Source organism: Bacillus rossius, chromosome 5 (assembly GCF_032445375.1).
Source record: "Bacillus rossius redtenbacheri isolate Brsri chromosome 5, Brsri_v3, whole genome shotgun sequence".
In the NCBI taxonomy this organism is placed as follows: domain Eukaryota; kingdom Metazoa; phylum Arthropoda; class Insecta; order Phasmatodea; family Bacillidae; genus Bacillus; species Bacillus rossius.
Window position 1 is genome coordinate 8,635,269 of NC_086333.1, and position 22,600 is coordinate 8,657,868.

At 35.5% G+C, this 22,600-nt stretch overlaps 1 protein-coding gene across 2 annotated transcripts in view; it reads left to right on the forward strand.

The window, feature by feature from the left end:
* LOC134531575 (sodium/potassium/calcium exchanger 4) overlaps positions 1-22,600 on the forward strand; it is a 758,952-nt gene that overhangs the window by 97,401 nt on the left and 638,951 nt on the right. For both annotated transcript variants that reach the window (XM_063367287.1, XM_063367288.1), the window contains exon 2: positions 19,452-19,580. In XM_063367287.1, the coding sequence (XP_063223357.1) occupies positions 19,574-19,580 (7 nt within the window). In that variant the 5' untranslated portion in view covers positions 19,452-19,573. The remainder of the gene's footprint in view (positions 1-19,451; positions 19,581-22,600) is intronic.

Consider the following 22,600-nt stretch of genomic DNA (forward strand, 5'->3'; position numbering starts at 1 on the left):
AAGATGGCACCGAAATGACAGGATGGTGGTTGCCTCCATAATAATAAATGAATGCTGCGCTCTAGCGGGTAAAATTACACTAACATGGCGTCAGCGCACTCTTGAAGCTGAAAACATGATGGTGGCCTCCAGCCGACGAAAACCAGATGGTGGACATGACATCATACTAGCTGATGATATATATACACCTTGTTATTGGTGGGTCAGTCGGCAGGTGATTTCCATGGAAAAAGGATCTATCGAAAAAAAAATTATTTTTTCTCTTGCCGGGTTTGAACCGAGGAATTCAAGGCGTCAGTGAGTTTTTTTTAATATTATTTTATTAAAACGTGATTATTAAATTTAATTATAATTTTTGAAATTTTTTCCAAATTTCTAGCATAAAACTTACGTATTTTCAAGATGTCGGCCGTAACGATAATTGCCACAGTTATATCTTAATACAAGTTTGTGGTTCTGTCTCGAACAGACGATGCTATTATTACCCCAAATAAAAAAAAAATATATATTACAAGTCCGAATATGCATGTTATTTTTATAAAAACCTTTTTTAATTCTCAGTCTGGTAAATGTCTCGATGGCCGTGCGGTCAAAGGCGTATGTTTTCGAACCTAGAGGTCAGAGCTGCGCTGGTTCGAATCACAGCGCTTCCAATGTATTTTGCATAAAAATTTAATTTAATATGTCTATAAACACCATAATAGCTCTGGTAGGTAATGGAACATCGACCTTATGTGTTGAGACAGAGTGACACTTGCGCTCTCTAGGAACAAACAGCAAAAACAAAGTCGATGGTATCAAAGATGGCTGCCTCCAGTGGAACAGAAAAAAAAATCAATATGGCGGCTGTGACGAAAATTTCATCATGAGTGAGTGGGACACTCGATTTAAAAATGGCGGATCCAATATTGCGGATAAAAAATGGCTGTTGGGTCAAAGGTTAAGGTCAAAAGTCAAGATCATGCAAGATTTCCGCCGTGAGGTCACAGTCCAAGATGGCTGCCATACACACAGCTCTAGCACCTGGCGCCGGACCGGCCAATACTTACTACTTTAATTGCTTGGTTATAAATAAAATAGTATCAAAGCAATTATAGGTGAATAATTGATATGCTCTTATTTATATGCTCGCGACACCACTGATTATAATTTAAATTGTACAATTATTTAAACTTTAAACATATTAATAAATTGTATTAATACATAGGCGCATTTTTTTATGGTAAATGGTTCACTAAATAATGGATAAATTAATAAACAAAAAGTTTAAAGAATATATCGAAGAAAGAATTTCGAGAAGGGTAATTGTCTGTTAATGCAATGTTCTAAGGATACCATATGTATTCATTGTGATATAACAATTTCTGTATGGTAAATTTTCAGTGGCTTTTTTATACTCCATTGTCATTTATATGATCAATTTTTTATATAATGAGGCTTTAAAAGATACAGTAATAATATAAAATACTGGAAATAAACACCTTCAATATATATGTTGTGCGTCCAAAATTATATGTCACTAGTGAAGTGAGTTGAAGAGTTGTAATAGAAAGGGGTGGAAAAACTTGGCCTTAATAATATTAAGAATTTCGTTTGCTACTTAATATTATTACTTTATCAGAATTAAAATTTGACCTAAAACCTAACATACACATACTCGCAAGTAGTGTGTGAAAGGGGCTGCGAGCCCTGGCTTCTGGCTGTGGCGCCGTGAGCCGTGGTGCCAGCCGATTGCTCTGACGTCACGGCGGCCATCTTGGAATCAAAAATTCCTAAAAATTCCCAACATTGACTCAAAATGACTCAAAAATTAACGTTTTGAGGAAAAATTTCGTTTTCTTCATAAGAATTCAAAAATTAGGATTTGGAAAACCTCAAAAGTCTTTTGCGTTAGAAAGAACACAAAATCCTAAAAGCGGCTTAAAAGTACTAAGAGCTAGCCGCTCTATACCGAAGACGTAATCTAGGATTATGACGTCACCGTTGCAATTAACCGTTATGGCCGCCATCTTGAAAATCTTTATTTATTATCCGAATTTAATTAAAAATTTTAAAATTTAGAAAAAAATTAAATTAATACAATTTTAACAAAAAATATTTTTAAAACATACTTTTTCGACATGGAGCTCGGAGTTCTTTGGTTCGAACCCAGTGAGGGCAAAAGAAATTAAAATGTCGTCCGAACCTTCTTCCAAGGAAGCCGCTGGCAGACCGACTCCCCACCACTTATATCGTCACCTAGTATGACTTCATGTCCGCTATCTTGAAATCCGTTATTTTATTACTATAAATTCCGAAAAAAAAATAATAATATTTTAAAATCGTATACCTCAAATGTTTAGTTCAAACGATTTGGGTCCTCGCTTTGATTTCCGACGAACGTAAACCAGTAATTTATTATAATATTTCAAAAATTCTCATTGAAACAAAATAAAAAAGTCTTACGCCACACCCGTCGTTTTGAATTATGACACCGCTATAAATTATCGTTACAGATGCCATCTTGAAAATCTTATTTATTATCTGATTTTAATGAAACAAAGTTCAAAATTCATTAAAAATTTTACTTATTAGAATACTTATAGATTAGATGGAATCCCGTCCTTGGTTCGAAACCGGTAAGAGCAAAAAAAAATGACAAAGCCTTTCTCCACAGAATCCACCTACAAACCGACCTACCCCTACCAACAATACCAAGGTATATATCGTCAACTGGTATAACGTCATGTCCGTCACCTTGTCTTCGTCTGCTAGTGTGTGCTGGCGACATGTTAGTATAATTTTCTGTTCTCCATACATTTGACCACGACTTTTGGCATTGAAGATTGACCTTGACCTGGAACTTTGACCTTGACTTCGAAATTTTACCTTGACCTAGAACTTTGAACATGAACTTGAAATATGACCTTGACATTGAATTTGACCTTGACATTGAATTTGACCTTGACATTTTACCTTGACCTTGAAATTTGACCTTAAACTTAAACTTTTCCCGGACCTTCAAATTTGACTTTTACCTTGACGACCATCATGGATCCGACATTTTGTGTTCAGTACATGCTACCAGAACTACCATCTGCTAGAGGACATTGCCACCATCTTTTTTTCGTCTGCTGGAGGACACCATCTTGTGTCTGTACTAGTTTTATAGAATGCATAACCACCATGCTATTTTTATTCTAACCTGAAAGAGTGCAGTAATTATTTATTATTGCTGAGGTGCCCGCAATCTTGAAATTTGGGCGCTATCTTGGAATCGTGTAATTATTTAGCTAGAAATAAGGGAAAAAAATCCAAAATTCATTTTAAAAAATTGTAATTAATATACTTATTGATTCGACGAATCCTGTTAATGGTTCGATCCCTGGGCGATGCAAACAACTTAATTTTATGTAAAAAAAATATCAATTTCACTAAATTATAATCAAAGTCCTAAAAGAAGCATAGTTTCCAAATCAACCATCATCCTATAAGCCATTACCGCCACCGACTTGTATATTTGTATTTATTGACCTAGAAATTCGGGAAAGATTCAAAAATTCACCGAAAAAATAACTAATTAATTTACATATTGAATCAATAGATTCATGTCGTCGGTTTGCTTATTGATCAGTGCCAGGTGTAACTAAATATTAAACATATTAAATATTCGGTTTTCCATTACAGTAGTATAGTTTGGGGACTTCGTGGTCAGGGTCCAGGGAGAGGTGCGAGGTGCTGAGCCACATCTCTGAATGCGACATCACGACGGCCATCTTGGTAGAGTGTAACCTTTACATTTGACCCTGACCTTGATCTCGGCGGCCATTTTGGATCCGCTATCTTGGATCCGCCATCTTTAAATCTCATTACGATTGAATTTTTGACACTGCTTCCATATTGATTTTTTTCTGTTCCACTGGAGGCCGCCATCTTGGATACCGTCGACTGTGTTTCTGTTGTTTGTTCCTAGAGAGCGCCAAAGTCGCTCTTGATATTTTTTTTGTGCTTCTGGAGGCCTCCATCTTGGATACCATTGACTTTGTTTTTGCTGATTGTTCATAGAGAGCGCCAGCGTTGCTCTGTCTCATCACATAATGTTGATGTTCCATTACCTACCATATGTATTATGGTCCTTATTGACAAATTAAATAAATTTTTTAAATACATAATACATTGGAAGCGCTGAGATTCGAACCATCGCAGCTCTAAACTCTAGGTTGGAAAACAAACGCCTTTAACCGCTCGGCCATCGAGACATTTACCAGACTGAGAATTATTTAAGGTATAAAAAAAACATGCATACATATTCGGACTTAAAATTATTTTTTTTAATTTTAAGTAATAATATCGTGACCTGCTCAAACCAGAACCACCATCTTGTATTAAGACGTAACTGTTGCAATTATCTTTATGGTCGCCATCTTGATAATCTGTAATTTTTATGCTAGAAAATCCGAAAAAATTCCAATAAATATTTAAAAAATTGCCTACTTCAAATGTTTAGTTATTTAATCGATTTCGGTCCTCGAATCGATTCCCGGCGAGAGTAAACCAGTCATTTAATAATATATTAAAAAATATTCTAAATAAAAAGTTATGTAAACAACTTACACCACACCCGACATTTTTGATTGTCACCAATGTATGAATTATCGTTATGGCCGCCATATTGAAAATATTTATTTATTAACCAATTTTAAAGAAAAAATTTCCAAATTCATCAAAAAATTTACTTATTAGAGTACTGATTGATTAGTTCGATTCCTGTCCTTAGTTCGAAACCACTAAGAGGATAAAAAATCCTTCCTCCACAGAAGCCACCTACAGACTGAACTTCCGCTATAAATACCAAGGTATACAGGTATATACCGTCAGCTGGTATGACGATATGTCCTCCATCTTGTCTTCATCCGTTTGGAGACCACCATCTTGTTTTCGTCTGCTAAAGTGTGCTGATACCATATTAGTATAACTTTCTGGTCACCATACCTTTGTCCTCAACTTTTGGCATTGAACTTGGACCTTGGCCTTGAAATTTTACCATGACCTTAAACTTTTTCCTGACCTTTAAATTTGACCTTGACCTTGAAATTTAAAATTGACTTTGAAATTTGTCCTAAAAATTTGACCTTTACCTTGAACTTTGACTTTGACCTTGAAATTTGACCTTTACCTAAGCTTTAACCATGACATTGAACTTTCACCTGACCTTTAAATTTGACCTTGACCTTGAAATTTAACCTTTACTTTGAAATTTGTCTTTATAATTTGACCTTGACTTTGATCTTTGACCTTGACCTTGAAATATTACTTTGACTTTGTCGACCATCCTGGATCCGACTTTATGTGTTCAGTACATGCTACCAGGAGCTACCACCTGCTAGAGGCCATTACCACCATATTGTTTTTGTCTGCTGGAGGACACCAATTTTTGTGTACTCGTCTTATAGAGTACATTTACATCATACTTGTTTTATTCTTTACCACTAGAGTGCAGTTATAATTTATTTTTACTAAGGTTCCCGCCATCTTGGAATTTGGGCACCATATTGAAATCGTGTAATTATTAAGCTTGAGATTCGGTAAAAATCCAAAATTCATTAAATAAATCTCTCATTAATTTACATATTGAATCATTGGATTCCTGTCCTCGGTTCGATTTTTGACCAGTGACAGGTGTAACTGAATATTAAATATATTTAATATTTTATTTTTTATTACCTTTGGTGGAATTTATTAATCATTAACTCTCCGAAAAACAACTCAAGACAACATACCTGACCAGCGAATTAAATACTGTACCGCTTTGCCTCACATGAAAAGTCTAATTTTTCGATAATATTAATAACCTATAAATCGTTCATGTACAAAGCCGCACATACAGGCCAAGTGTTTCCGGACAATGAGACCGAGCCATGACAATATCAGACGTATAGACTAGTAATTTCAGGACCGCATAACCTTTATCGTCTTTAGCTAATTACAGTCAATTAGACAATCGTGAAATTTTTATACATACAAAAGAACCAAGTGACCTTGAAAAATATTTTAGTAAGTCCAAGAGGTTATGAACTAGTAAATATTCAGTCAGTACTGATTTTACTACGCGCAATCAACAAAAAGGGAAGCACCATTAACGTAAAGGCAGTCCATTTCGAAACACCATCAACAAAAAGGAAGCATTATTTGAAAGCATCATCAACAACAAAAAAACACATCTTGGAAGTACCATCAATAAAAGGAAGTACATTTGGAAGTACCATCAACAAAAAGGCAGCACATTTAGAAGCACCATCAACGTAAAGGAAGCAAATTTGGAAGCACCATCAACGAAAAGGCAGCACATTTTGGAAGCACAATCAACGAAAAGGCAGCACATTTTGGAAGCACAATAAAAAAGGCAGCACATTTGGAAGCACCATCAACGAAAAGGCAGCACATTTGGAAGCACCATCAACGAAAAAGGCAGCACATTTTGGAAGCAACAGAATCATAATGGTAGCACATTTGAAAGCTCAATCATCAAAAAGGAAAGACATTATGGTCGCACCGTGAATCAAAAGGAAGCACATTCTACAAAACGAATGCTCAATGACGAAAAGGAGGTACATTCTTACGTACATTCAACTCGGTAGGATGCAATCGTCAACATTAAGTTAGGATATAATGTCACAATCAGTCTATGAATCCATCAGTTTTTAGTTCCATAAGTCTTTGGCTCCAATAGTCATTGACTCCAACAGTCATTGGCTCCAACTGCCTTTTCTTCAACAGCTCCAATGATATTTGGCTAGAATGCTACGAGTATAAGAGACTATGAGGCCACAATGCTACGAGTCTTCAAGTTTACGAAACTGCGAGGAGACAGGACTACAAGTCTACATGAGTACTTGACCACGAAGCTACAAGTCTACATGGCTCCAATTGCGAAATCTGTCTTCGGCTGTATTTTCTCTTTGGCACCATCTGCTCCACCAGCATTATGTTATAAGATTACAAGGTTCTTGGTTACGTAGCTACAAGTCTGCGAGGATAATAGGAAATGACATTTTATTTGGAGTTACATTTAATTCGTGAATTTCTGCTACTAACCAGCAATTGCAATTTTTTTTACCAGGTGGAATTTAAAACATAAACAACAATTACTCAGTCAAATAATATGATTTGACACAAACTGCATTAAACTTGGTGGCTAAGACAGGTAATTTTATTCAGATACTCATTAAAATAATATACCATGAGACATCTGTGAAGCACTAACATGCAACATCCTTGGTGTCTAGCGAAGCCATCCTTATTTTGCGATCGTTAGTGAGCATACCAACATCCTACATAAAAGAACTAAATAATATTTACCTGTAATCAACATGTTGTGTCATCTGTTGTCAATAATCGAAACTACTTTAAACAGGTTATTTTGCATGAGATAAATTAACTCTCACCACTGAATGGTGTTATTGTAATCATTTAGAGTCCTGTAGCCTCTCAGTCTCGTAATCTTGTGTTCTGGAAACTTCGTAGTCCTGTAGCCTCGTAATCACGTAACATTGTGTTCTGGAAGCTTCTTAGTCTTGTAACCTCGCGATCACGTAACCATGTAGACTTGCAATCGCACAGTCTTGTAACCACATGGTTCGTATTCACGTAGTCGTGATGCATTGGAGCCTCGCAGACTTGTAGCTACGTAACCAAGAACCTTGTAATCTTATAACATAATGCTGGTGGAGCAGATGGTGCCAAAGAGAAAATTAAGCCGAAGACAGATTTCGCAATTGGAGCCATGTAGACTTGTAGCTTCGTGGTCAAGTATTCATGTAGACTTGTAGTCCTGTCTCCTCGCAGTTTCGTAAACTTGAAGACTCGTAGCGTTGTGGCCTCATAGTCTCTTAGACTCGTAGCATTCTAGCCAAATATCATTGGAGCTGTTGAAGAAAAGGCAGTTGGAGCCAATGACTGTTGGAGCCAATGACTTTTGGAGCAAAAAGACTTTTGGAGTCAATGACTGACGGAGCCAATGACTATTGGAGCCAATGACTTATGGAACTAAAAACTGATGGATTCATAGACTGATGGCGACATTATATCCTAACGTAACGTTGACGATTGCATCCTACCGAGTTGAATGTACGTGAGAATGTACTTCCTTTTCGTCATTGAGCTTTCATTTTGTAGAATGTGCTTCCATTGATTCACGAAGTGACCAAAATGTCCTTCCTTTTTGATGATTGATCTTTCAAATGTGCTACCTTTACGATTATGGTGCATCCAAAATGTGCTGCCATTTTCGTTGATGGTGCTTCCAAATGTGCTGCCTTTTCGTTGATGGTGCTTCCAAATGTGCTGCCTTTTTTGATTGTGCTTCCATAATGTGCTTCCTTTTCGTTGATTGTGCTTACAAAATGTGCTGCCTTTTCGTTGATGGTGCTTCCAAATAATGCTTCCATTTTGTTGATGGTGCTTCGAAATTGACTGCCTTTTCGTTAATGGTGCTTCCCTTTTTTGTTGATTGCGCGTAGTAAAACCAGCACTGCCTGAATATTTACTAGTTCATAACCTCTTGTTGTTTAAATATTTTTCAAGGTCACTTGGTTCTTTAGTGTGTAAAAAAATTTCACGATTGTCTAATTGACTGTAATTAGCTAAAGACGAAGAAAGTTATGCGGTCCTGAAATGACTAGCCTTTACATCTGATATTGTCATGTTCTGGTCTCATTGTCCGGAGACACTTGGCCTGTTTGTGCGGCTTTGTGCATGAACGATTTATAGGTTATTAATATTATCGAAAAATTAGACTTTCATGTAAGGCATAGCAGTACTGTATTTAATTTGTTTTTTCACGTATATTGTCTTGTGTGGTTTTTCGTAAAGTGAATATTAAATTAATTCCACCAAAGGTAATGAAAATAAAATTATTAAATATTTTTAATTTTTAGTAACACCTGTCACTGGTCAGGAATCAAACCGAGGACAGGAATCCATCAATTCAATATGTAAATTAATAAGTGATTATTGAATGAATTTTGGATTTTTTCCCGAATCTCTAGCTAAATAATTTCACGATTTCAATATGGTGCCCAAATTCCAAGATGGCGGCCACCTTTGTAATAATAAATTATTACTGCACTCTAGCGGTTTTGAATTAAACAAGTACGACGGTAATGTACTCTTTAAGACGAGTATACACAAGATGGAGTATTCCAGCAGACGAAAACAAGATGGTGGTAATGGCCTCTAGCATGTGGTAGCTCCTGGTAGCATGTACTGAAAACAAAATGTCAGATCCATGATGGTTGTCAAGATAAAAGTCAAATTACCAGTTCAAGGTTAAATTGCAAAAGCAAGGTCAAAGTTCATGGTCAAGGTCAAAATTTAAGGTCATGGTAAATTTCAAGGTCAAGGTCAAATTTCAAGGTCAAATTTAAGGGTGATTGTGAAAGTTTAAGCTCAAGGTCAAAGCTCAAGGTCAAGGCCAAATTTCAAGGTCAAGATCAAAGTTCAGTGCCAACAGTTGAGGACAAAAGTATGATAACCAAAAAATCATACTAACATGGTATCAGCACACTCTAGCAGACGAAAACAAGATGGTGGTTTCCAGCGGATGAAGACAAGATGGCGGACATGTCATACCATCTGATGGTATATACCTGTATACCTTGGTATTGATGGCAGTAGGTCAGTCTGTACGTGGCTTCTGTGTAGGAAATATCTGTTGTTTTTTTTTTTTTTTGCTTTTAGCTGTTTTGAACTAAGGACAGGAATCGAACTAATTAATCAGTATTCTTATAAGTAAATTTTTAAATGAATTTTGAACTTTTTTTTATTAAAATCGGAAAATAAATAAAGATTATCAAGATGGCGGCTGTAATGATAATTCATACAATAGTGACATAATTTAAAACGTCGGGTATGGTGTAAGATGTTTTATTACTTTTTATTTTGAATTTATTTAAATATATTAATGAACTACTGGTTTACTTTTGCCAGGATTCGAATGAAGGTTTGAAATCGATTAAATAACAAAACATTTGAATTAGGCATTTTTCCGTATTTTCTAGCATAAAAATTACAGATTTTATAGATGGTGACCGTAACGATAATTGCAAAAGTTACGTCTTAATACAAGATGGTGGTTATGTCTCAAGCAGGTGCTGATATTATTACTTAAAATTAAAAATAAAACAAATTCTAAGTCCGAATATGTATGCATGTTAGTTTTATGTATACCTTATTTAATTCTCAGTCTGGTAAATGTCTCGATGACCGTGTGGTTAAATGCGTATGTTTTCCAACCTAGAGATCAGAGCTGCGATGGTCCGAATCACAGCGCTTCCAATGTATTTTGTATAAAAAATTAAATTTAAAATGTCATTAAGGACCATATTAGTTATGGGAGGTAATAGAACATCGACATTATGTGATGAGACAGAGCGACGCTGGCGCTCTCTATAAACAAACAGCAAAAACAAAGTCAACAGTATCCAAGATGGAGGCCTCCAGAAGAACAAAAAAAATTATGAGCTATGCTGGCGCTATCAAGGAACAAACAAAAGAAACAAAGTCGACGGCATCCAAGATGGCGGCCTCCAGTGGAACAGAAAGAAATGAATATAGTAGCCGTGACGAAAATTTAATCATAAAGAGATGGGCATTTGATTTTAAGATGGCAGATCTAAGATAGCGGACCCAAAATGGCCGCTGGAGTCTAAGTTTAGGTCATAGGTCAAGTTCACAATCATCCAAGATGGCCGTCGTGATGTCACATTCAGAGATGTGGCTCGGCATCTCGCACCTCCCTCTGGACCCTGACCGTGGAGCCCCCAAACTATACTACTTATTACCTTTCGTGGAATTTTTTAATCATTCACTCTACGAAAAACAACTCTAACACAATATACCTGTCCAACTAAATAAATACAGTGCCGCTATGCCTTACATGAAAGTCTAGTTTTTGATACTTAGACTATCCTTTAAAATGTTCATGTGCAAAACCATCCATATATATACCCCAAGCATCTTCAGACCGCGAGACAGGGTCATGAACAATGTCAGACATATAGACCATAAACGCAGTACACGCAGGAAAACGTAATATACACACAGTACACACAGGAAACGGAATGACGCACAGTACAAAGAATACACACACAGGAAAACGGAATGTACACACAATAACCACAGGAAAAAACAAATGTACACACCGACACACAGGAAAAAGGAATGTACATAGTACACACAGTAAACGGAACGTACACACAGTAAACACAAGAAACGGAATGATCACACACACAGTAGTGGAAAAAACAGACTTAGTTGAAAATCAAAAAACAATAAATAAAACATTTATTTTTATAATTTAAATTATTTATTTCCCAACATTAAACAAATTCAGGTAAAACAAGATATTATAGTGTGTAGCCAGCCACCATCAGTTCTTTGAGTATGATGGATATTTCTTTCATGCTCGAATAGTATCCTGCACAAAGCGAACCATGTAAAAGTCTTAGCCGGTCAACCAATATGTTTGGATCTTTTCCTAATGTGTAAAATCAATCTCTTCTGCCACCATCTTCCTTGCAAGTTTATAATAAATGTTATCATCTCTGGTGTCTTCCATTTTAAACCAAACCACAAGGTATCTTTCATCTTCGAGCCAGTGATCATCACAAGCTTGATAATTTTTTTTTTTTAATATAATACGTCGTTTCCATCGTTGTAATCTCAGGACACCATCACAGTCTTCGATCTTGCCTGCGTTAGGTGCTTCAGCACAGTCTTCGATCACGTTGCCAGCTTCAGAGTCACTGTAGCAATCACCGTAGAAGGCATCGTCTTCACCCAGTTTACCATAAGTATTCGATATTTTGATGTCGAAGTGTCTTCATCGTCTTCATGCTTCCTTTTTAGGAGTCCATCATTTTTACAACGTATGGAAGATCTACTGAATATAGGCTTGAATGTATTCTCACTTTTCACGGGGTTGATACTTTAATTAGTTTCAGTCTTCCCGAAGCCATCAGCATCCTTCAATTTATGTTCTTCGTCACGATCGGGTGAGCTAATACCATCACGCTCAGGACAAGGAAAATTATTTATATCAACCAGCACGCTCTTCCTTTGTGTAGTGTCTTTATCGATGTCCTCTATGCCGTAAGTAGGCTTGGATTTACATGTTCTACCAGGTCTTTTTAAGCTGTCAATTCGTGTTGACAAACTGCTACAACGATAACAGCTTATCATTTTGAGTAGTGGGTTTTTAACACAATCATTCTTCTCATTACATCTACCATTCCTTCTCATGACAAAATCCTTGCTTCATTATCTACAGCGGTTTCCCTCCGATTCAGCTCCAGGTAACGAACCATGATCCATGGTAGCTTCTGTAACTATTGTTATATGCAAAACTAAGAGTTTCAATTAGAACCATTACTTAAATAGATTTTTTTAAATTATATTGTCAGCGAGAGTTAATTTTTCTCATACAAAGGTACTTGTTTGCAAGTAGTTATGCTTGTCAACAACAGATGACGCCATATTTTGCTTGCAGGTAAATATTATATATTTTATGAGGGATGCGGAATGCTCACTAACGATCGCAAAAGAAGGACGGCTTATCCAGCCAACTAAGAGAAGGAAGTTCGTTCTTCGTGATAGTGTTTCTTATCCAACTTATCACATATTTTTGACTGAGTAATGTTTTTTTAAATAAACCTAATAAAAATATTGTTAGTTCTGATTTAGTAGCAGAAATAAAATTTATTTTCAACACAGGATAAAATGGTATGAATCATTAAGTAAAAAAATTCTTCATGCAGAGATCGATTTCTAATTGTAACCAGAAGCACTTGGAGAAAACCATCAGATTTCTAGCCAGGAATAATTGAAATAATTTGGAAAAACCCCCCATAATATTGACAAAAATAATCAGGAGAACAAGGAGAAAACCACCTTCATATTGACAAGAATAATCGGAAGCACACGGAGAAAACTGCCACAAGTTTTCTTTGATATCATAAAATTACAGAAAAAAAATTAATATTTTTTTTAAAATAACCAATTAAATACAAAAATTCTGGCTTGTACTAGAAGCCTATATTTGAACATCAATGAGAAGTTCACAAGCTAGCAGAATCAGTTTTTATGCTTTGCATAAGATAAATTAACTGTCGCTGATGAAATATTTAAAAATTCTATTTAAGTAATGGTTTTAATTGTAAAACTGTCAGTTTGCATCTAACATTAGTCACAGAAGCTACCATAGATCATGGTTTGTTATCTGCAGCTGAATCGCAAGGAAGCCGCTGTAGATAATGTAGCAAAGATTTTGTCATGAGAAGGAATGGCAGACGTAATGAGAAGAATGATTGTGTTAAAAAACCACTACTCAAAATGATAAGCTGTTATCGTTGTAGCAGTTTGTCAACACGAATTGACAGCTTAAAAAGATCTGGTAGAACATGTAAAGCCAAGACTACTTACGGCATAGAGGACATCGATAAAGACACTGCACAAAGGAAGAGCGTGCTGGTTGATGTAAATAATTTTCCTTGTCCTGAGCAAGATGGTATTAGCTCACCCGATCGTGACGAAGAACATAAATTGAAGGATGCTGATGGCTTCGGGAAGACTGAAACTAATAAAAGTATCAACCCCGTGAAAAGTGAGAATACATTCAAGCCTATATTCAGTATATCCTCCATAAGTTGTAAAATTATGGACTCCTAAAAAGGAAGCATGAAGACGATGAAGACACTTCGACATCAAAATATCGAATTATTACGGTACACTGGATGAAGACAATGCCTTCTACGGTGATTGCTACAGTGACTATGAAGCTGGCAACGTGATCGAAGACTGTGCGGAAGCACCTAAAGCAGGAAAGATCGAAGACAGTGATGGTGTCCTGAGATTCAAACGATAGAAACGTCGTGTTATATTAAATCAACATGATCAAGATTGTGATGATCACTGTCTCAATGATGAAAGTGACCTTGTGATTGGTGTTAAAACGGAAGACACCAGAGATCATAATATTTTATTATAAACGTGCAAGGAAGATTGTGGCAGAAGAGAAAAATTACACATCATGGAAACTTCCAAACATATTGGTTGACCGGCTAAGACTTTTACATGGTTCGCTTTTTGCAGGAAACTATTCGAGCATCAAAGAAAAATCCTTCATGCACAAAGAATTGAAGTAAGCTGGCTACATGCAATAATGACTTGATTTACCTGCATTTGTATGATGTTGATAAATGAAATAAATAATTTAAATTATAAAAAATTAATGTTTTATTTATTGTATTCTGATTTACAACTAAGCCTGTGTTTCCGCTACTGTGTGTGTGATCATTCCGTTTACTGTGTGTACTCGGTGTACGTTCCATTTCCTGTGTGTATTGTATGTACTCTGTTTCCTGTGTGTACCGTGTGTTCATTCCATTTACTGTGTGTACTGTGTGTACATTCTGCTTTCCTGTGTGTACTGTTAATACATTCCGTTTTTCCTGTGTGTACTGTGTGTACATTCTGTTTTCCTGTTTGTGTACTGTTTGTACTGTGCGTTCATTCCATTTCCTGTGTGTACTGTTTGTACATTACGTTTTCCTGTGTGTATTGTGTGTACATTCCATTTTCATGTGTGTACCGTGTGTACGTGCTGTTTCCTTTGTTTACTGTGTGTATATTCTGTTTTACTGTGTGTCGCTGTGTACATTTAATGTATTTCTTTTGTGTACTGTGTGTACATTCCGTTTTCCTGTGTGTGTACTGTGTGTTCTGTACGTTCATTCTGTTTCCTGTGTGTAATGTGTTTACATTCCTTTTTCCTGTGTGTAGGGTAGAGTGGGGGAATTCCGATCACTTAAGCAAGATTGTCCATATTATGACAATTTGTTACGGAATTGAGGTGTAAAACAGAATATATATTCTTCTATATTATGATTTGACTTGTGGGTATTAGAAATAAATAATTTGTTATTGGTTTGCGAAAAAAAAAATTTTTTTTAATAAGTCATATGTTTGGTCGGAATTACCCCGACGTTTGGGTAATTCCGATCATTTATATTCACCAATATATTTAAATTGTTTTAGACATATGGCTGTCACTAAACTAATACTTAAAGCACAAATAAATGCATAGCACACTACAAGCAAATGAATTAAAATATTTTGTGTGGAAAAAAAAAATTGTTGAGAGAAAATAAAAATTATGTAAATTATAGCTGATAAAATCAACTCTTAAGTGATTGGTATTTATGACTTCCAATAGTCACAACTATAATTGTCTAGTGTATCAAAACCAGTGCACTCTGCTTGAGCCCACTCTGAACACGAAGTGCACCTATACCAAAGTTCATTGTCATGTCCATCTCTACAAAGAATGCAAAAGTCTTTGGCATTGCTTATTGTTGGTTCTATGTCATCACAAGGATCAGCAACTGCATCATATTCTGAGGAACTAACTGGAAGTATATTTTTATGACATTGTTTCTTTTTTGGCCGGGAATCTGGGCCTAATTCTCCATGAAGTCCTTTCTTCTTTCTTATTCGAACTTCTTCTTTTTTTGCAACAGCCCTTTTTACCCTAGCATCTTAAAGACATTTCTTTTGCGGAGTTGAAGTTAGGATCTGAGAATGCAATTTTTTCTTCTAGGCCTTGTCTTTGAATCTATTTCGGCCCGAGAAATTATTTTTTTGCACTGGAGCCACATCCTGTAAAGAACACGAAGGACCAGCACAACTGGAATGTGTAAAATCCATATTGGGCGAGACAATTCTGTTCCCAGTAGTTGAACTTGAAATAAAAGGAGAAGTGACATTGGTAACATTTTCAGTTCCTCCTTCTATGATAGACCTATCCACCTCTTGCAGGTAACTGGGAAAGAATTCCTCTTCAGAAAAAATATCTGGATCTAGAGGGAAAATTTCCGTTTTCCGAAAACCATTGACTGCCTTCTCAATTGTTGCTACCTTCATAAACGCAATGTTAAAGAGTCCTGAAAGTTCATCTGAACTGAGGTTTTTCGTGGGGATGATTTACCATCCATCTTCTGCATGCTTCGTGATAGGCCTTCTTCAGCGGTGCATAGAAAGCAACATCCAAAGGCTGCATTCTATGGGATGTGTGTGAAGGCAGAGACAGCATGATTTTTCCATTGTGACGACAAAATTCATATGACTCGTGAGATATGTGGCTGGAATGGTTGTCCAGAACAAGCAATACTGGATTGTTAGTATCTGGTTTACAAAAGGCACTGAAATGTTTTAGCCATGCTAAAATAGTTCCTCATTTATCCAGCCTGACTTCGAACACTGATACAAAGAACCTGGGGCACCATCTGTCTTGATAATCTTCAGCATTCCATGATGCTTTTTGTATTGTTCGTACTCTATGTCGAGGCATCTGTGAACAGTGTATTACGTAATTGTTATTAAAATATTTTATTTTATTAAAATTTATTGATTAAAATGCTATTTGGGGTAATTCCGATCATTCGGGGGAATTCCGATCAGCACTGATCGGAATTACCCCGAATTACCATGTGTAAACAAACTCGCATCTTCTGTAACTTAAGGTAAGTTAAAACAATTTGTAAGTTCATTATTATTCATATTAATCCTGTTTACTTGTGTACATATAATTGCAGATTTTACTTATGGCTACTTTATTACCTACCTTACATAATATGATCCAAATTTCTTACAAGAATTATCGACGAAATAAACAAAATACTCTTGCGGCTGTCTCTACGCAGGAAGAATCGCGCCAACTATATGAACGTGCTTAATTTATCCTCCGGAAGAGCATAGCATCGTACAAACGACTCAAATAAATCGGTATTTCAGAGATCGATAGTGGTCGGAATTACCCCGATGATCGGAATTACCCCACTCTACCCTACTGCGTTCAGGGTCTATATGTCTGACATTGTTCATGACCCTGTCTCGCGGTTCGTAGATGCTTGTTAAATATATATGGATGGTTTTGTACATGAATATTTTAAAGGTTATTCTAAGTATCAAAAAACTTGACTTTCACGTAACGCATAGCGGCACTGTATTTATTTAGATGGTCAGGTATATTGACTTGAGTTGTTTTTCGTAGAGTGAATGATTAATAAATTCCACGAAACGTAATGGAAAACCAAATATTAAATATGTTTAATATTTAGTTACACCTGTCACTGGTTAATAAGCAAACCGATGACAGGAATCCATCGATTCAATATGTATATATTAATGAGTTATTTTTTCTGTGAATTTTGGAATGTATCCCGATTTTCTAGGTTAATAAAAACAAATATCCAAGATGGTGGCCGTAATGGCTTATAGGTTGATGGTTGATTTTGAAACTATGCTTCTTTTAGGACTTTTATCAATTATTATTGAAATTGATATTTTTTACATAAAGTTAAGATATTTTGCATCGCCCATGGATCGGAACAAGAACAGGATTCGTCGATTTTATTAAGTATATCAATTGCAAATTTATTAATGAATTTAGGATTTTCCCCCTAATTTCTAGCTAAATAATTTCACGATTCCAAGATGGCGCCCAAATTTCAATATTGCGGGCACATCAGTAATAATAAATAATTACTGCACTCTAGCGGGTTAGAATAAAACTAGCATGATTGTAATGCACTCTATAGGTAAGACGAGTACACACACAAGATGGTGTCCTCCAGCAGACGAAAAAAAAGATGGTGGCAATTTTCTCTAGCAGATGGTTGCTCCTGGTAGCATGTACTGAACACAAAATGTCGAATACATGATGGTCGTCAAGGTCAAAGTCAAATTTCAAGGTCAGGGTAAAAGTTTAAGTTGAAGGTCAAATTTCAAGGTCAAGGCCAATTTTCAAGGTCTAATTCAATTTCAAAGTCAAATTTCAAGTTCATATTCAAAGTTCAAGGTCAAAGTTCTATGTAAAGGTCAAAGTTCGAGGTCAATGTCAATGTTTAAGGTCAAGGTCAATGTTCAATGCCAACAGTCGAGGTCAAATGTATGGAAAACAGAAAATTATACTAACATGTCGCCAGCGCACTCTAGCAGACGAAGACAAGGTGGCAGACATGACGTCATACCAGTTGACGATGTATACCTTTGTATTGTTGGTGGGGGTAGGTCGTTCTATAGGTTTCTTCTGTGGAGGAAGGATCTGTCTTTTTTTATTTTTTGCTCTTACCGGTTTCGAACCAAGGACGGGAATCCATCTAATCAATCAGTATTCTAATAAGTCAATTTTTTGATGAAATTTGAACATTCTTTTCATTAAGATGGGTTAATAAATAAAGATTTTTAAGATGGCATCTGTAACGATAATTTATACAGTGGTGTCAGAATGCAAAACAATGGGTGTGGCGTAAGACATTTTTATTTCGTTTTAATGAGAATTTCTGAAATATATTGATAAATTACTGGTTTACTTTCGTCGGAAATTGAACCGAGGACCCAAATCTTTTAAATAACTAAACATTTGAAGTAGGCGATATTTAAAATATTTTTTTGGAATATTTTCGGAATTTCTAGTAATAAAATTACGGATTTTCAATATGGCGTACATGAAGTCATACTAGGTGACGATATATATACTTTGACATAAGTGGTGGGGGGAGTCAGTCTGTCAGCGGCTTCCTTGGAAGAAGGTTCGGACGACATTTTATTTATTTTTTTGCCCTCACTGGGTTCGAACCGAAGGACTCCGAGCTCCATGTCGAAAAAGTATGTTTTAAAAATATTTTTTATTAAAATTCTATTAATTGAATATTTTTATAAATATTATTATTTTTCATTAAAATCGGATAATAAATAAAGATTTTCAAGATGGCGGCCGTAACGGTTTATTGTAACGGTGACGTCATAATCCTAGATGACGTCTGCGGCTTAGAGCGGCTAGCTCTTAGTACTTTTAAGACGCTTTTAGGATTTTGTGTTCTTTCTAAGGCAAAAGACTTTTGAGGTTTTTCGAAATCCGAATTTTAGAATTTTTGAGGAAGAAAACGAGAAAATTTTCCTGAAAACGCTAATTTTTGAGTAATTTTGAGTAATTTTTGAGGAATTTTGAGGGGCTCACGGCGCTGCAGCCAGAAGCCAGGGCTCGCTGCCCCTTTTACACACTATTTAGGTAGTATTCTGTGTAAAAAAATTTTTTCAATTAAGTTGATGATTGATGTACTCAAAATGGTTTACATTCTCCACTGAAGAATATATCAATAATTTTGCTTGTCAATATTTGTTTTTAATCACTGTTTGTGGAACTAAAAGTAATTAATTGAATTATTTCGAAATAAAATGAAAACATTTAATATATTTTTACTAACCCATTTATAAAATTTTTCTCTGCCATATAATTATTTTATTCTTTGTATGTCCTATTTTACTGGCTATTAAAACTCAAAAGATTAGTTTTAAAATATAAGAATGCATTTTTATGTAAAATATGTATCTTTTAAAAATTTAATCTGTTCCAGGGTTTCACTGAGCAGTGGAAGAGATTTTTTTCCAGAACGAGTATTTGCTACTGTTTGGAGCATGTCAGCAAGACAACATGGTGGTTAACTACGAGAATATGTCTTAGTATTTACATCTGACAATGACTTGTAAGTCTACTATTAAATTTATATTTATTATTTTATATTTTAAACATTGTAATTACATACACAGCACAAATTATAATATTTTTTTCCAACAGCTTAATATATGATCACCTATTGAAACAATGTTCAACTGTAGGTACTAATAATACTTATATTTTTATTGGCTTAGAGTTACAGAAAGGTTTTACAGTGACTATGTCATAGCACAATACTTTATTTAAACAAAACTTTTGAATATACATAAACTATCGTATAAATTTCATACGATCGATGCCGATTATTCATTAATTTAGAATTATTTTTACTATTAATAACCTATCGTTTCCATAAAATAATCAATATTTGTTTATGTAATTGGTCGTACCTATTTTTTTAAACTTATTTACCTATAGTAAATATTTAAAAAAATCAAGAACTACTTAATTTTCCTGTGAACTAACTATATGAAAGATTGAAATGTAGCGACACAATGACCACCGCGAAAATTACAACATTCAAGCCAATTCCGTTAAAATCAATTGGAAATAATATGTTTATGCTTTAAAAATGTAATAAGATTATGCAAATGTTACATTACAATAATTGAAATACTGATGCGTTTGTTAAAATTATTATTTTTTCAATCATTAATTTAAGGGCAAACGGGGACAGTTGTAGCAGGGTACGGTTTTAACAACGATAATAATTCTAAAACTAAAAGGTTCCGGAAGGTGGGGGGTACTAAAATGAGTCAATAAAACATCTTTCATATGGTAACGTTTTCGTCAGTGTTTGTTGTTACTTCGAGCGCGTTATGCCCTTGTGAAAAGAGTTATTGTGTTTTTTCAAGCAAAAGTAAGTATTTTTCTTGTTGTTCTTTTGTTATTTAATACAAAAAAACATGAAAGTTGCACCTATAATGGCTTTTAAAGCAGTATATTCAGTTATCAGAGATTAAAATATTTAAAATATTGTTTTATTTACATTGTGTATTTGGGAGGTTATGACGACAAATTTTCAAGAAGGTGGGTGGGCATTAACATCCATGGGCTACGTGGCATATATTAAAATGTTGACAAATACAGAATCTAAATACTTGTTGAGATATGCTTACATTTATTTTGGGCTAATCCCAAAAGGTGTAAGAAAATTAAGTTACGAGTTGGCTGTTAAGTACAGTTTAAAAACACAGAGTACTTGGGATGAAAATGTAATGGCTGAGGAGGATTGGTTTACTGCATTCAAGGGTAGAAATCCAGAAGAGCTGCTCTGACCATGAGCTTATCAAGAACAAGGACCATAGAACAAACGTGTATGCGTTCTACGATAACCAGCAAAAAAATCATGGACAGAGATAATTTTAAGCCAAAAAACCTTTATAATGTCGACGAAACAGGTGTAAGTACTGCTCAGACTCCTTAGTGATGGCAAGACGTGGTTCGCATAAGGTTGTATCGGTAACTTCAGCGGAGCGGGCACTCATGTAACAATTGTTTTCGCTGCAAATGCGTTGGAAAACGTCTTACCGCCTTTATTGGTTTTCGCGTATTCGATACCATATTTTACGAAATTGACTCTTAGGGGCAGTGGGAACAGCAAATCCTTAATTTTGGATTCAAGAAGGTAATTCTTTTTGTTATTTGTAAGACATATTCAAAAATACACGAACTGTTCAATTGCCCATAGAATATTATTAGTGCTGGACAACCATGCATCTCACATCCATGTTAATTCTTTGTATTTATGCAAAGACAGCGGATTCATATTTTTGTAGACGACCAGTACATGAACCATTCAAAAAAGCTATAAATTCGCAGTGTGACGCTTGGATGCAGAACCACTCTGGCAAAACAATGATTATTTATAACATACTTGGCATTATGGATAATGCTATGCCATCAGCTCTCACTCCGGCCAATAATGAGGCTGGTTTAAAGAAAAATGGCATTTGTCTTTTACCTCAATTTATTTATTGACCTTGAGTCTGCGTCTTCTTTTGTGACAGATCGACAAAATCCGACACTAACTTAAACGCAAATCCAGTTGAAGTAAATCATACACCCGAATACGACAGTACTACGCCAGCTTTAAGTCCTTCTAAGTTGCACGAAGAAGTCGCTCTAATAAATCCAAAAATAGAGTCTGTGCAGTTTTTTCTAGTTCCATCAGTAAATCCTACAACATGCAAAAATTAAAATTATTGTAAATCGTCAAACAGATTTGCCGTAACCATCAACGAGCACTAACATTTTCGAAGTGAAACTTTTTTACTAAGTGGGCAAAAATTTTCAAGCGTTGAGAAAATTGCGATGGCTTGAAGGAATAGTTAGGTACGTGGTGGGAGAACCAGTAGAGCAGGAGAGTGCGTCAGCGGTGACACCACTCCAGTACATCGCTAGTGGTCGAATGTGAAGATACCAAGGGTGGGATAGGTACGTAGCAGAACATGTTATATGCTAGTTGTAACGGTTGGAAGGGGTGGTGGCAGGGGAGAGGTTGAAATGACGCAGCAGTGATGCTACGGAATTCTCGTAACGCTGATTGTGTTTGTCTACTCCTCAGTTTTTGTAATGGCTGACGATTGACACTCCATATATCTTTAATTTTATTTAAATAATCTACAATTTATTTATTCGTGGTGAAAAGAGTTATTGAGTTCTGCAATTGAGTTTAAAATTATCATTCATTTATATGTGGTTAATTTTATCGAATGTGAAATTAAATTATCTTTATCTATACCTATAAAGCTAGAAGTTTCACTTCTGTCTTGCATGGACTCCACTCGCGCAATGTTTTTCACCTGAATCGGTGAATACCTTATTTAAAGGAACCAACTAGATTGTCGACGAACAGAGGAAGAAAAAACAGGAAATCTACTGTAAACCCAGATACGCCTGAAAAAGAGTGAATAAGAAAAGAAACTGATGAAAGAGAAAGAAAACAAGGCAAAAAAGTTTAAATTCAAACCAAAAAAATTGGTTGTCTGTAAAGTCGGTTTACGGACGATAGTTTAACGTGACAACGTCATAACAAAACATTGATGA